General features: G+C 42.2%; 1 protein-coding gene across 1 annotated transcript; it reads left to right on the top strand.

Annotated features, from left to right (window-relative positions):
* MORN5 (MORN repeat containing 5) lies at window positions 1-13,394 on the top strand. Its single transcript, XM_031601925.2, has 6 exons — window positions 1-120; window positions 191-338; window positions 415-526; window positions 951-1,082; window positions 12,114-12,225; window positions 13,229-13,394. Exons 1-5 carry the CDS (start codon window positions 47-49, stop codon window positions 12,191-12,193), a joined length of 546 nt encoding a protein of 181 aa, XP_031457785.2. The 5' UTR covers window positions 1-46; the 3' UTR covers window positions 12,194-12,225; window positions 13,229-13,394.
* The last annotated feature ends 77 nt before the right edge of the window (window positions 13,395-13,471 follow it).

The following is a 13,471-nucleotide window of genomic DNA, read 5'->3' on the forward strand; positions in this document are numbered from 1 at the left end:
GCGGAGCTCGGCGCGCCCGCGGCTCCCCACGGGCGGCGGCGTTGCCATGGCGACCGCGCCGCGCAGCGCCGCCATGGAGGTGACGGGCAGCCGCTTCCGCGGCGGCACCGAGCGCGGCAGGTGAGACCGGCGGGGGGGGAGTCGGGACGGCGGGGGGAGAGCGGCCCCAACCGCCCCTCTTCTCCCGCAGGATGGAGGGATGGGGCTCCTACACGCTGCCCACCGGCACCGAGTACCGCGGCGAGCTGCGGGACGGCGCGTTCCACGGCCGGGGCGCGCTGCTGTTCCCCGGCGGCGGCATCTTCCGCGCGGTGTGGCACCGCGGGCTGCCCGCGGAGGTACGGCGGGCGGCAGCGGGGGTCGCGGCCAGGGAGCTGCCGGCTCTCACCGGGCGCCCCGGGACGCGCCTCGCAGGGGAGCTTCACTTTTGCAGACGGCCTCGAATACGCGGCTGAAAGGTGGGATTACTGCGACGGCTACGACAGGAGGTTCTACAGCGAGATCCGCTCGGGGCTCAGAGCCGCAGGTAACGAGGAGGCGGGGCCGGCCGGCGGGGCGCGTCCTGAGCGGCGGCGCGGCGCGTTGCGGCCGTGGCTCGGCGCCCTTCGCGAGAGCCGCGCGGGGCTCCGCGTCCAGCTGCGGCGTGCGCCGCGCTGCCGTGCCCGGCTGGGGGCCGCCGTGCCCCGCTGGCTCCGTGGCCGAGTCACAGCACGAGGAGATGGCGAGATCTTCTTACCCCGTTCTTCCCGCGTGTTTCTCCGTTTTCTCCATGAGCAAAATCGTTAGAACGTTTTATGAAACTCGTTGTAAAGCGACGATGTTTTTGATGGCAAACGCCAAGGAGATGTAATATTTCTTAATTATTTTGAGCGAAGTCACAAATGCAGGTGGGGGGAGTGGGGGGAAGCCAAAATAAAGCAAATCCTTTCTGGTTGTTGTTTCTAATTTAGGCATTTCTCAGCTTACCAATCTGGATCCTCCCCGACAAATCCCAGCAGGATGTTACGACTGTGGTGATGGATTCTATAATCCTGAAACCAGAATTGTCACTGACTACGAGCTGAAGTTTCTGAGAAATGCAGGTATGAGAACTTCTTTGGCACTGTAAACCCCAGTCACTTGTAGTTTTTAGGATGGGTGGTTGAAGCAGAGACTTTCAGAAGTGCTTCAGTTCTGTTATCACCGAGCTAAAATATTTCTTAAAGCTTTATTCTTATCAGCTCTTTATGTATCCCCAGAGTCGTACTGATCACATTTTGTTAAATTACAGTGAAATAATTCTATTCCCGTTTAGTAACTTAATCTCAGGAAAATCTTCAATCTCCTGCATTATGATCTCAGGGAAAGGAATGGCAGTGAGCTGTGCAGCATTCCTCTGGACAACTGGCAAGCCGTGTTGTGACCCAGCACAGAGCTCAAGCATCTGCTTGTCTTCAAGTGTGAGAACAGCCCCTTTTATTTAAATGGGCTTTAGGGCTCATATGTTGCTAAATAGGAAACTGTCTTGTCACACTCTAGAGCTGTGTTCTGAGACAAATCTGACAAAGACTGAGTCTCATGGATCAGTCCCCAGATCAATAAACCTTGATGAAAATCCGTTCTCATCAAGTCAAAAGGGAAGCATTATAAATAATATGCAAACAGAAGAACCCCCGACAGCTGACACCAGGGTAACTCAAAAAGATAATCTGACCTGAAACAAGTACTTTGTGTTCTGGCTATTTAAACTCTATGTTTATCACCCTTTTCAGTACAGATATATATATATATATATATATATTAACAAAAATGCTTTTCAAAGGAACCACCCCCCTCTTTTTTTCTTTCTAAATGTCCAAATCACAAGACCTGGTGTTTCTAGAAGACAGAATGCTGCATTTTCAGCGTGCCACAGTTGAACAATTTTGTTGCTTGGAAACTCCCTTTTTCAGAAATTTTACTATCTGTTGAAAAAAATTCTGCTCAGCTCTACTTTCAAGTGCTTTTGTGAGTGTGCACTATGATATCGGAGGAGGGAAGTGAAGGGGGGAAGCCAAATGAATTGGAGATACCATCTGCTATAAAATATACCCTATGATACATGGCCTGTTTTATAAACGTTGAATAAAAACTGATCTAGATTATTACAAATGGCATTGATCCAAAATACTGGAATGCAGTGGGCCTACTGATGAGGAAGATAAGCAACATGCTTTCCAAAAACACAGGAACCTACACAGATTAGTACAGGAGGGAACGCCTTGGAATTCAATTTATTGTTTTTTAATCTGTTCTTTGAACTCATTGTCCTTGATGACAATTATCTCAAACCCTACGAATTGTATCAATCAATATTCACTGCCCAGAGTGGCGCAGCGTGCGGCCTGACAGCATTGCTGGAGATGTGCTTTGTGTGACCATTCCCCTGCAAAGCCGGGACACAGAGTTAATTTTGTTGATGTGAGTGTGAAGAAGGAATGTGTCATGTAGGCCAGACCCTTCCTCTTAAGAACATGAACACAATTGAAAAAGCCAGCACTTGTTCAACATCAGAGGAACTCTTTCTGCCCCAGGAGAGATGATTCAGGGCACAAGGCCACTGTAGTTAAAAAAAATATATGTTAAAAAAGCCCAGCTGTAAGCAGAAGAAACTGAGGAAGAGGCTGGAATGACAGGGAACAGATCCAGAATTACTCCATTATAGGTTGGGCAGGAAGGAGCAGGAAAACCTCCAGGCTTCCAGCCAAGTCTTGAAAGCATCAAAAGCAGATGGTAGGAAGCATTCAGGAAGTTCTTACAACAGCTTGACAGGTTTACCAAAACGACACTATCTTCCTCAGGTCTGGAAGCAGGCATAAAGAATACTCCAGTTCTCACCTTTCACCCTGGCCCTATTATGAAGCAATTTCTGATTGTTTCTCGGCCGTTTGGGAAACAGAGCAAGGAAGCATACTGCCTTGGCACTGACTTTCCTGCCAAACTGGCAGCATCCAGCTATCATTCCAAAAGACTGGAAAAAAAAATAGTCTCCATTTACAATTGCAGAGTTTGCTTCCACTGCTTCTTTGTCAAGATGAGTGTTCATAGAGTACCGTAGAGACTCCTATTAAATTTGGCAAGCTTTGCATTTCACTAGCACGGAGGTCTGATCCTCATTTACTTAAAGAGCTCTTACTGTAAAGCAGAGCAAAGGCCCATCATGAAGATATAATCAAGCCCAGAGAATGAAATGACAGCAACAGTTTTGTTATACTTTAGCAAAGTTTTCCAAATTCTCATTGCAGTCTTGCAGTTATTACTCCATCCCCAAACCTCTGTTTCCTTGGGGATGCTCAAATTTCTCTTCATTCTTCATATGCTCTTCAATCTTTTTTTTTTTCTAGTATTGCGAAGTACACAAAATTGGACACATAAATAAGAATAATAATACTGGTTTGTAAGGAGATACACTGTTTATTTTGAATAGGCACTGGGACTGGACTCCTGTTTCAGACAGAGTATTCTTTCTTTTTTTTTTTTCTCCCAGAAATTGGTCTCCTGGCACCTCTGTAAGAGAGTTTAGTCAATAGAAAGATAAGAGGATTTCCCAGTTTTTCAGGGAAAAGTAGGAAATATACAATGTTATGTTTAATGCAAAGCAGGTTGGTAAAAGAGAAACGATTCAAGTTTTAGAACCCCTGAATATTGGAGAGGCCCATCATTTTCAAAGAGAAAATACTGTCAGAAATAGAAATCTTGTTCTCCTGAGGAAAGCATGGTAGGAGGTTGCCTGGGTCACCTCTCTTCTGATGAAAAGCAAAGATACTTCTGATGAAAATTGCCCTGTTTCTCCTGCAGCTCTCCTGATGCTGGGTTAAATAGTATGAAACACACTTTTGCTCTTTGCAATATGAGAAAATTTGTGCTTCTACTTCTGTGCTCCATTTTCAGGTTAAATTAGTACAAGAACAGTACATAGCTGGTAGCTTTCTGCACTGCAGTCAGTATTACCTGAAATACATGCATCTCTTCATATGAGAACAAGAATAGGAAGACACAAATCCTGCCTTTATTCTATAACTCAGTCAGGTAACTGAACTAACATGCATGCTACTAAGAGCAGGATTAGACCCCAGAAGCCAAGGCAAGTGCCCACTAAGAGAAAAGGTTTTGGTGCTGCTGCAGTCCCAAGCCACCAGCAATCAGCCTAGGATTTCTACAAGCCTGAAAGTCTCATAGAAAGTAACAGGAAAAGACCTGCTGCTTAAGGAATCATTAGAAGCTGAAAAGATCAAGACTCAAGAGTATTATTTTATTCTAGTTTTAACAAGGCTGGTTTTAGACCATCCAGTTTTCCTTGGTTTTGAGGCTGACCCAACTCCATGGGCAAGTTTGAGAACACCTTTTAATTCTAAGCCTTGGTAATCATGGATTTAGAGTTACCTCACACCATTAATGTGGGATGGAGGTTCTCAAAGGAACCTCCCACCATTAATGTGGGATGGAGGTCTGAAAAGATTTAAAAGTAATTTTTTTGAAAGTCAGCAGAGATGTATTCACCCATATCAGACTTATCCAAGTATGTAAATCCACAAGATAAATCTGCTACATTTAGGCTTCTTTGACTGAAATCTCCCATGCGACCTGCACCAAGTGCTGCCTGAGAAATGGAGACTTTGACTTGTGTGAAAAACGTGAAACAGCCATAACCACTCAGTAATTACATAGGGTAATATTTCTGTACCTACCCTCATGCACCCCAAATGCACACAGATGTGTGTGTGCTCTTTCTCATACACTACTGCAGAATTGGGCGTAGGGTGAGGACCTGGCAGTTTTTCAGGCCTGGAATATTTCTGGAGAAAGACAGCAAGTTTAACTTAGAGTTGACTGTAATGCAGGGAAAAAAGAAAAAATATAAATTTTAAAGAAGACTGCAGTTGGGGATCACGCATTGATCTTTCTTCCCTGTTCTTCTTTGAAATCACCCATTCTGATGATGGAGGGAGTGGATGAGCACTCTGATTCCAGGCTAGTCCCCAGTCGTTGCCTAAGAATGTAGGAGCTGTTTTGGCAGATGCCCTTATTGCTAAGGAGAGGAAAGCCCCAGCAACACACATACAAGGGATACAGTATTTTTGTTCGAATGAATTTAGCTTCCCATCGATTTAAATGTCTACTTACAACACAGGACCATTTAATCTTTTGTACATTTGTTTCTTTTTTATTTGACTTAAGACACTGAATTTAGATGAGGTTTAGTTCCTACATATTGAAACTCTTAAAAGCTCTTCAAATAATTGTTCTTTGGATACTTGTTAAGCTAAAGAAATCAGTTTTGATCGGCAGTAAAAGTTCATGCTATTTTAAGTGCAATGCTATAGCTATTTTCTGTTGTATATTTAATCATTTTGAATTATATGCCATGTAAAAGATTTTAGCTCTGGGGCATTTGCCAGATGGCTGATTCTGCATTTCACACAACAAAAGAAATAATGTTTGTGTAAAGCTCTTAAAAATAGTTGGTAATCAGTATATTCTACAACGAATAGGATCCAGACCTGTTTGAAGAAAAAAAAAAAAGAAAAAAGCACACAAAAAAAACAGCTTTTGCAGAAATTAATTTAGAGAATTTGGTCTCTACCTCTGAGCTCTGAACAAAACAAATGATGTCCATTATTTGCTGATTTTTTTTTTTAACATTTGATAAGTTAACTGAATTGTAAATTTTATGTATTTTTATGTTAAATGGCAATTATTGCAATCCATTCATCTTTTTCCTTTGCTTTTGCTCACAAACTTATTTCTGAAAAAAGGAGTTTGTAAAATAGAGAGCCTATGCTACTCTCAATTTACAGACGTAGAGCATATGAATATGAGAAGCCTTTTGCTTTTCTTGCAACAACCAAAGCTCACATCCTTTCTGCATTCTCCCCCGACTACTGCTGACTCCTCTTTCTGGCCTCTTTTATTCAAATTCCTCCAAAATACCTTTGCAAAAAGTATTTTCTCTCTCTGCCACGGAACTCAGCCTGCTTTTTTTACCCACAGCACTCCACACAAGTCCATACAAATTCACCTTCTGGTCTTATCTCCTCCATCTCCTGTATTCCTTTTTCCCTTGCAGCTGATTCCATGGAGTTTTTCTGCTCACGCTGGTATAAATCCTCCATTTTCTAGTACATGCTTTGCTGGCTCATTACTTCTGTGATACTCAAAAGACTTGAAAAATATTAAGCTAAGAGGAAGGTTAGAAATTTTGCTGCAGCTCTTTAACCTGGATATCCAAGTCTCTTGTCTACCTATTCCTACTATTACATAAGTAGCTTTTGTCCTGATGTGAGAGGTGCAGACCGAAGTAAAGCTCAGTGCTCAACAAGTAAGTTGTTTAGGGACCCAAACATTAGAAGTCAGAGATCGTTTGATGCCATTCAGAATGCATATTTATTATGTCTTTCTCTGCATCAAAGTCTGTTCAGGTGATGGACGTAGTTGGAGACCACTCATCCATTTCACCAAGAATATATTTTTATATTAAACTTGGCTTAAGCGCTTTAATATAAAATATACATAGATTAGATATAAACCATATTGGTTCATACTACAACCAGCAATGATAAGACTAATAGTGGCATCATGACACAAGTTACTGCAGCAATTATAGTAGCTGTAACTTTTGCAGATATACCATTCCTTGTGGTTTGCTGGTCTTAAAATACTTATCGTTCTGGAAACTGTGAAAGTTTCAGTCCCAAACAGTGGCATGCCAAGAAAAACAACTTTGTTTGCGCGCTGGCCATCCCATTGTGAACCCGTTGGGCAGGTTATTCACAAGTCCTATAGGCGCTTACATTCAGCTATACCGCTCACGTGCAAACAAGTTTTACAAGAGATGGAAAGTTCATTTTGGGGCCATTTTGGAATTACAGTAATTAAATGTAAATGGAAGGGTGAGAATTTGTGGGTGGAAGCAAAGGTTAATTGAAAACATGTTTTCATTTTCTTGCCAGCCTTGATGTTGGTGAGGTCAGGCGCAGTAAGGAAAGCAGTGCTAGGAACCCAAAGGGGCAGTGGAAATGAAAGGGGTGTGCCAGGCTGAATCCACGGCTGAGATGCTATCACATACAGCTGTGATTGTGCAGTGGAAGAACGTGATAAACGGCACTGCGGGTGACGGGAGGAGCCAGGCATGCGAAAGAATTAACTGATACTGTTGTTTACAACAGTGTGTGTGTGCTTGGCCCTCTACAAACAGAGAGGAAACTCAGCTCCAGTTCAAGGATGGCCTATTGTAAACATGTGCTCTGATAAACCCTGCTCATGGGAAGCTGCTCAGACACCTGGAGCAGGCGTGTGCTCCGGGGTGTGCGCCCCCGATGGAGGGACAATTTGGGGCACAGCTGCTCCCTCCTGGCTCTTATGGCTTCTTATGGCAGCAAGAGTGAGCAAAGGGATGATGCGTGCTCATGCCTGTTTCCAGCTCTCCGTCATGCAGAGGTGGGAACCAAGGGTCTGAATTCTGGCACACATCAAGCCTCTGGTGTAGATAGAGATAGAGCCTTTAAGACACCAGAGCCATGCACAGCTGCACAGTGCAGCATGAAGACTTAATGCAGAGTCAGACCAAAGGTATGAAAGGCTTTTGAGATGGACAGTGTAGCTCTTTCCCTGTATAAGCCACCAAGTTCCAATTTCAATGTGGTGCATCGTTCTACGTACCTCCAGGTGGTTTCCTGAGAAAGCACAAGTTAGAGAGCAAATCTGAAGCCTACAAGATGATGCTGCTGTTTGCTGGCAGTCACATATTGTGGCTTACAGAGCCTCAAGACATCTCTCGCAGCTGAAGTTTCCATAAGCAACACAGAAAAGCAATAGCTAGAAATAAATCATTCTAAACTTTGCAATATACATTTAACATAGGAAGATTAAATACACCTAAATTACAGTGTAATTTCAAGTCATCTCTCAGAAACACCCTGAAGCAAGCCCCAACTTTTCAGCTTTTTCTAATCATGCTTCTGAGAGACACACAGAGTGTGTAGTTGGGGAAGTCACTCTTGCCCCTACTACACTACTTTTAGACTGAACATGGAAAGATAAATGGTTCAGTCACATTCTCTGATAGAGCTCACCGTGGAATATATCTTACAGCATTTTTGACAGAATTTACTGTTGCTTGGACCTTCCCCGAAATTCAGTCAAAACAAGGAAGAGACCTGCAAAGCAATAATTGCTAAGAAGGACTAATACAAGAGGTGCTACTTACAGGAGCAAAGTAGGGCCAAAGTGCTCCATCACAGTGATGCACAGGCACCTCGATCACAGCAGATCCCTGTACCTTACACCCCAGTCAATACTCCAGTGGGGAACAGACACTGCTTTGGGGATTAGTCATGCAGGTGGCTACCAGGATTGGCTCCATATGCTTTGAGTCTGCTTAATGAAAACAGCTTGAATTAATTACTTAAATTAAAAAGGAGCAGTCTCAGGTTGGGCTGGCTGAGGATCTGGTCTACGATATTCAAAATCTATGTTGTGGGTTGTAGAAAACTGATCTTATTTTTGATTGAGACATAAGGAAATAATTTGTGATATTCAGTCAACAGTTATGTGTATTCTAGCAGCTCATCCATTAGCATCCAACTTTATCTTTCTCTGCTTCTAGATTTCAATTCAATGCTGTGATAAGGGTCATTATATTTCACTAAATAGAGTAAATAACTTGTTGGTGTTTACCAACTGAACAGAGATACAATGGATGGCTGTAACCTTTTCAGCCAAATCTTTCTTCTTTACCTTCAAATTTAAACATCATCCTGTTTCAGCAAAGTGTGTTCCCTGAATGTATATTCTACTGGGGAAAATCTAAAAAAAAAAAAAAAAAGGATAAACTTGTAAAGATAAATATGCTGACACAAAATTCAAAACACAACATGAAGAACCCCATACCTCCTAATTGTGCACAGGGTGATAATTTACCACTGATTAAAGAGTTTGTATTTTTTTCAAATCTTTTTTAAAGGGAAAATTACTTCTGAAGGTGAAGATGTGCTTAGACAATCATATTAACATATTCAAACAATTGTAATTTGCAAAATAGTAATTACAACTCACTATCTGGTAGCATTAATCAAACTTCAAGGTTTAATTCCATTTTAAATATTGATGAAATGTGATTCTCCAATCTAACCCTGGTGTTGCAGGGTTATGGAAGCAGCCAGTGACAGAAAAAGAGGAACGTGTAGTTAACAAGCAGCTGCCACAAAGAAGGATCGGCATCTGTGATTTAAATTGTTAGCTGCACAGTCAGGTAGAGTGTAAAAAGGGTAGTCAAGAGGCTGTTAAGTCCATTGCTGCCAATTACTAACAATCAGGGAGGAGCTTTAAGACTTGTTCAGTACAATAAACCCAGTTTGTCTTGTTTCAGGGGTTACTACTGAAGAGGTTGCAGCTGCACTGATTCAAATAGCCCTAAAACTACAGTAATTATCAACCAGTCTTCTTTAGTGTAGCAAAAGTATGTTTTACCATAGCTTAACTCTTTACATTCTAATATTTCTCTGCCTCTTCTCCCATAGCTGGCCCCAGAGCCATTCTGATGTCTGCTTTTGTGGTTCTAGCTGTGCTGGATCGGTGGTTTCCTTTCCCCTTCCCTCCCCCGAGGAGCAGTCGTACAGCACTCTCGGGTTGGATGGCAGTGCTAGGATTTGCTTTAGAATATTTTCTTTAATACGAAGTCATTACACCTATTATTCATTTTCATATACACAGTTGAAATCCAAATAGCTTGTTCAGTTTTTGCAGCTGATTATTTTAATTTTGCATGGGATCTGATCATTACATAAACATTGCGAGGCTGGGGAGGCTGAAGGCACAGCACAATCTGCCTGTGTGATGAAAACAGTGCAGAAGGAAGCTAGGCAAACCAAGGCTGTGCTGGAAACACAAAGCCAGGTGTAGCATCTGCCTTTCTCAGCGCCTGCAGCCTCGATGCTGTTACGTGACCACGACAGATTTCTCACTAGGAAGGTGGGCTGATTATTTCTAGTACTCAAGTGAACCACTTACATCATTACCCAAATATGAGCTAGATAGCGGTGATGTGTAGCATGTTTAAGGTTTGTTTATTCCTTCACCATGACAGAAATAGACAAAGTTTCATTTCTATGCCATTACCACAAGCTCAGACAAAGTATTTTTTTTAGTCAGGGAGATCTCAGCTAAAACCACAGCTACCCGCACTGGACAATGTCTGTCATAGCCTGGGCTCACGTGATCGCCTCATTACAGAGCCAGAACACCTAGTGCATAGAACAAAAGCCAGCACGTTGATTACGGCTTTGATGTTGTTTTTAAGAAAGCTGAAGGACCACATTTGCATTCCTGCTGCAGCCAGCAATGGAAGCTCTGCCGTGTCAGGATTGTGTGGTCTGCGAGCGATGTTCAGCGCTCATCTTTTTAATTTTCCTTTTAGCATATTTTTCCAGGATTTATTTTCTCCTAAGTTACGTCTGAACAAGAAATATGCCATTAATAGGGTCAGTCAGCATCAGCAGCCCTTCGTCAGTGAGCAGCTGCCATGCAAGGAGCAGAGTGCAGGGAAACCGCTTGGGAAACATCCCAGGATCCAGAGGCCTTCCTGAGCAGGTCGTCAGGGAAGTGCTGCCCTTCAGACAAGGGACCAATGCTCTGGCACATGCTTTAGTTCAGCCTGCTTTGATCAGGATGCCAGCAGAGCTCCCTGGGAGCAGCATCTTGTGAGAAGTGAAACCTGCACTCAGCTCACGTGAACAGAAAGGAGAAAAGGGGGCAGCATGGAAAGGCAAGGGAAAAAGGGAAAAGGGGAAAGGGGTTAAAAAAAGGAAAGGAGCAAAGCTGACCATTCAAAACCCACTAGAACAGTCAGTAAGATTTAGCTACATGCTTGAAGACTCTTGTACACAAACCTAATTTGTCACACACTCTTCTGTTCACTTAGATTAGCACAGCTCACTCCTTTTTCATTTCAAATGCTACTACATCACTTTAACCCAGAGGTACAAGTCCCCAGTAAAAGGATTCCATGAGAATTCGACTCCTTCCAAGGAAGAGGTTTCATCCTTGATCTGTTCTGCCCTCGCCAAGCAGGGCTCTCAAATGTAGAGGAGGTGGGATCCTGTGCTACACCAAGAGATGTTCTCAGCCCCAGCACCACAGCCTCTCTGCTCCCTCCTGGGAACCATCCCTGTTTTTAGGTAATAAAGGCTGCTATAAAACCCTTAACACTGAGGTGAAAAGCACACATCACCATGAGAATTTGTTAAGACAGTGGTAAATGCAAGCAGCAGCTCTAATGTATTTAATTTATATAAAAATAAACACAGTTATTCTATTTTCCTTTTTCCAAGGCTTCCTGGTCTACTGCACAGATCTGTTTTCCCCTAAACAAACACGAGGAAATGCTGTAGAACAGTTTTTGAAGACAAGACTGTCGAAGTCCCTGGAATTAAGACACCACAGCTTACATTTGTTCATAATCATACACAAAATTTCTATTCAACCTTTGCAGGACAGCTGTTCTTTCCTACATTGTCTTTACACACTATTGTGCTCTGAGAATATGGCAGACATGAATCCTAACAAGGAACACAAGATGGTCTAAGATATCTCAGTACTGTATCAGCTTAGTGAGACCAATCACAACACACATTTCAAAAACAGCCCCATCAGAACAACTGGAGAAGAAGAACCCAGGCTTTGACTGTTGATTTTTCTTTGCCTTCACTTTTCATAGACTGACAAGCAACACAGACGTCGTATTCAAAAAAATGTGTCTTCATTTCTGATCCTTTCAACATAAATCCTGCACGTGGCCATAAAAAATCAATATATATTTATACACATACGTATGTGTAAATCTCACCTCCCAAGTTAACCTTATCAAACAGCTGAGCAATGAGAACCATTACTGCAGAGCCCAAATCTCCCGCACTGACAAATTCCAACACAACAGCACACGACCTTTTTTAGAAACAAAACTACGTTCTAAGAGATGCCAGTGCTTCAGAGTGGGGTTTGTTCTCAAAGGAAAAACTGTTTGTTTGAGCAGGGCCCCGATAATTCAATGAGCAGACGTGAAATGGTGACATTCGGTGATCTCTTTCTCTCCCTTTCAGATGATGAGGAGCATGAGTGGATCATCCGGACCTGCCGCAAAGCTGAGGACAGAGCACCAGGGCAGAAACCTGGCCCATGAAAGCTGGTTTTGCTAGACAGTAATATTCCAAAGTAGGTGATCTGATTGACAATAAGTCTAATTTGTCTTACACCACCCTTTCCCTCTACAGGAATATAATCTTTTTGTCATCTTTGTCAGCATAAACAAAAATGGAAATAATCACTTAATCAGTCATGCTGAGAAAAAAAGCCATGAGAGAGAGCAGACTGCTCTCAGCAATATTCCTGAGAGGTGTGTGGTGCAGTACATACACACGTTATTAAGCCTGAAAACAATTTGTTAAAAAGAGTGCCTCAGATTCAGTGTTGAAGTCATTCAAATCCATCTTAATCAACATTATTTTCCCAGATTTTAGTTAGCTGTCCTGGTGAATTCCTTTCCTCTCTTTTTGCTCAGTACTTTGATATTGATTGATCATTGTAATAATGTACACCAGAGGTATTCTTTAATGACTGGTTTGCTAACTAGGAAATTATATCCATTTACTATGAACATTTGTTGAACTCTCCTGAAGCCGGAGTTTAACAAAATAATAAAAGAGGAGAACTGGGTGGGTTGCTGCTTGATTAGTAAGCCAGAAAGTATTTAAAAAATAAAATAAAATGGAATTACATCATTTTCTGGATGTAAGTGCCAGCACTTCTACTTGCATTAACTTTATTTATTACACAAATAAGACATTTACAAAGCACAACATTAAAAGTATGTAACAAAACAGACATTGGTTTTACAAAAAAGTGCTTACAATTTAGTTTTAATTTTTAAAATAAATTAGTCTTGACTGTCCACTCGTTCAGAGAATTTTTTAACCATTGTAGCCAAGACATGCATAATTGCAACATGCTACAACAAAATGAGTGGCTGATGAAACAAAACCGATGTGTCTATAGTTGGCATCCTACAGATGTATCACTGATAGCAGTGCAGGATCGAATCCCGCTCCCCGTCCCACCAGTGAGTTGTGTAAGCACCTTTAGCTGGGCATGGGGTTAACCAGCATGAGCCAAAATAAAAAAGAACTGGTAATAATCCTGTAAACCATTCCTATTTCAGACCCTCACCGCATTCAGTTACCTTATTCAACTCAAGTGAAAAGCCTTTTGCTGCCTGTCTTCACTGGATTTTTGTCTGCAGAAGTTTTTGGAAATAGCAACTGCAGAAGTTTATTACATGGAGTCTACGTTGGCAATTACTGAATAAACTAAGAAAATGAGAATGATTTTACTTTATTTTTTGCTTTTAATCTACAGACAGGAGATGAATGCAAATGACCTGAGATAAGGTTTGGTTCAGTGG

Source organism: Phasianus colchicus, chromosome 19 (assembly GCF_987193195.1).
Source record: "Phasianus colchicus chromosome 19, bPhaCol1.hap1.1, whole genome shotgun sequence".
NCBI classification, from domain to species: Eukaryota; Metazoa; Chordata; class Aves; order Galliformes; family Phasianidae; genus Phasianus; species Phasianus colchicus.

Coding starts and splice junctions, on each gene's coding strand:
- MORN5 (XM_031601925.2), top strand. CDS start 47: ATGGCGACCGCGCCGCGCAGCGCCGCCATGGAGGTGACGGGCAGCCGC. Junction 121..190: donor GGCGGCACCGAGCGCGGCAG/GTGAGACCGGCG, acceptor CTTCTCCCGCAG/GATGGAGGGATGGGGCTCCT. Junction 527..950: donor CTCGGGGCTCAGAGCCGCAG/GTAACGAGGAGG, acceptor TTTCTAATTTAG/GCATTTCTCAGCTTACCAAT.